The sequence below is a fragment of the Dasypus novemcinctus genome, chromosome 14, assembly GCF_030445035.2.
Source record: "Dasypus novemcinctus isolate mDasNov1 chromosome 14, mDasNov1.1.hap2, whole genome shotgun sequence".
NCBI lineage: Eukaryota > Metazoa > Chordata > Mammalia > Cingulata > Dasypodidae > Dasypus > Dasypus novemcinctus.
Window position 1 is genome coordinate 48,591,121 of NC_080686.1, and position 1,654 is coordinate 48,592,774.

General features: G+C 53.5%; 1 protein-coding gene across 1 annotated transcript; it reads left to right on the forward strand.

Moving 5' to 3' along the window:
• The first annotated feature begins 370 nt into the window (after positions 1-370).
• On the forward strand, positions 371-1,654 carry LOC101431660 (glyceraldehyde-3-phosphate dehydrogenase). The gene has a single exon (XM_012518130.3). It carries the CDS (start codon positions 441-443, stop codon positions 1,440-1,442), a length of 1,002 nt encoding a protein of 333 aa, XP_012373584.1. The 5' UTR covers positions 371-440; the 3' UTR covers positions 1,443-1,654.

The window sequence follows — 1,654 nt, forward strand, 5'->3', positions numbered from 1 at the left end:
AGCTCTTTCCAGAGTCTCGGGTCATCTCTGATCCAGGTTGGGGGCTTGGTTGAGCTGGACAGGAAGGGGCTAACATGTGGGGGTGATGGTCAGCCATCATGTGGAAAAGAAGCCGCACTTAACCAGAAGTCACGTGGCAGTCACAAGGGCTCATCCCACAAAGGACCATCAGTCATGGCACTCAGTCACTCTAGGCAGTGCCTGTGCATTTTCTGATCATTGACTTGTATAAGCTGCATCTCAACTTCTCATATTCCTCTCTTTTATTTCCAGTGTAATATTCATTGGTTGAAACAATTTCTTTGAAAGGATACTATTACTTGAGAATTCTTCTACAGTCCAGTTAAGATTTAAATAGAACTAGGTAGGCTCTCTGCCCCTTCCCGTTCGACAGACAGCCGCAGCTCTTCGCGCAGCGCCAGCCGCATCCCTGAGACAAGATGGTGAAGATTGGAGTAAACGGATTTGGCCGTATTGGGCGCCTGGTCACCAGGGCTGCTGTGAACTCTGGCAAAGTGCAGGTTGTTGCCATCAATGACCCCTTCATCGACCTCAACTACGTGGTCTACATGTTCCAGTATGATTCCACCCATGGCAAGTTCAAGGGCACTGTCAAGGCTGAGAACGGGAAGCTTGTCATCAATGGGCATCCCATCACTATCTTCCAGGAGCGAGACCCCGCCAACATCAAGTGGGGTGATGCCGGTGCTGAATATGTTGTGGAGTCCACTGGTGTCTTCACGACCTTGGAGAAGGCTGGGGCTCACTTGAAAGGTGGCGCCAAGAGAGTCATCATCTCTGCCCCTTCGGCCGATGCCCCCATGTTTGTGATGGGCGTGAACCATGACAAGTACGACAATTCCCTGAAGATCGTCAGCAATGCTTCCTGCACCACCAACTGCCTGGCTCCCCTAGCCAAGGTCATCCATGACAACTTCGGCATCGTGGAGGGACTCATGACCACTGTCCACGCCATCACTGCCACCCAGAAAACTGTGGACGGCCCCTCCGGGAAGCTGTGGCGTGACGGCCGTGGGGCTGCCCAGAACATCATCCCTGCATCTACCGGCGCTGCCAAGGCGGTGGGCAAGGTCATCCCAGAGCTGAATGGGAAGCTCACTGGCATGGCCTTCCGCGTCCCCACCCCCAACGTGTCTGTCGTGGATCTGACCTGCCGTCTGGAGAAAGCAGCCAAATACGATGACATCAAGAAGGTGGTGAAGCAGGCATCAGAAGGTCCCCTGAAGGGCATCCTGGGCTACACTGAGGACCAGGTTGTCTCCTGCGACTTTAACAGTGACACCCACTCTTCCACCTTTGATGCTGGGGCTGGCATTGCTCTCAACGACCACTTTGTCAAGCTCATTTCCTGGTACGACAATGAATTTGGCTACAGCAACAGGGTGGTGGACCTCATGGTCCACATGGCCTCCAAGGAGTAAGAGCCCCTGGACCACCAGCCCCAGCAATGGTTGAGAGGAAAAGTGGCAGCTGCTGGGGAGTTCTGACCCCAACCTGATCCCCCAACACTGAGTACCACCATCCGCCACAGCTTCCATCCCAGACCCCCTGGAGAAAGGGAGGGGCTCAGAGGACCCTACCTTGTCGTGTACCATCAATAAAGTATACTGTACCCAGAAAAAAAAAAATAGAA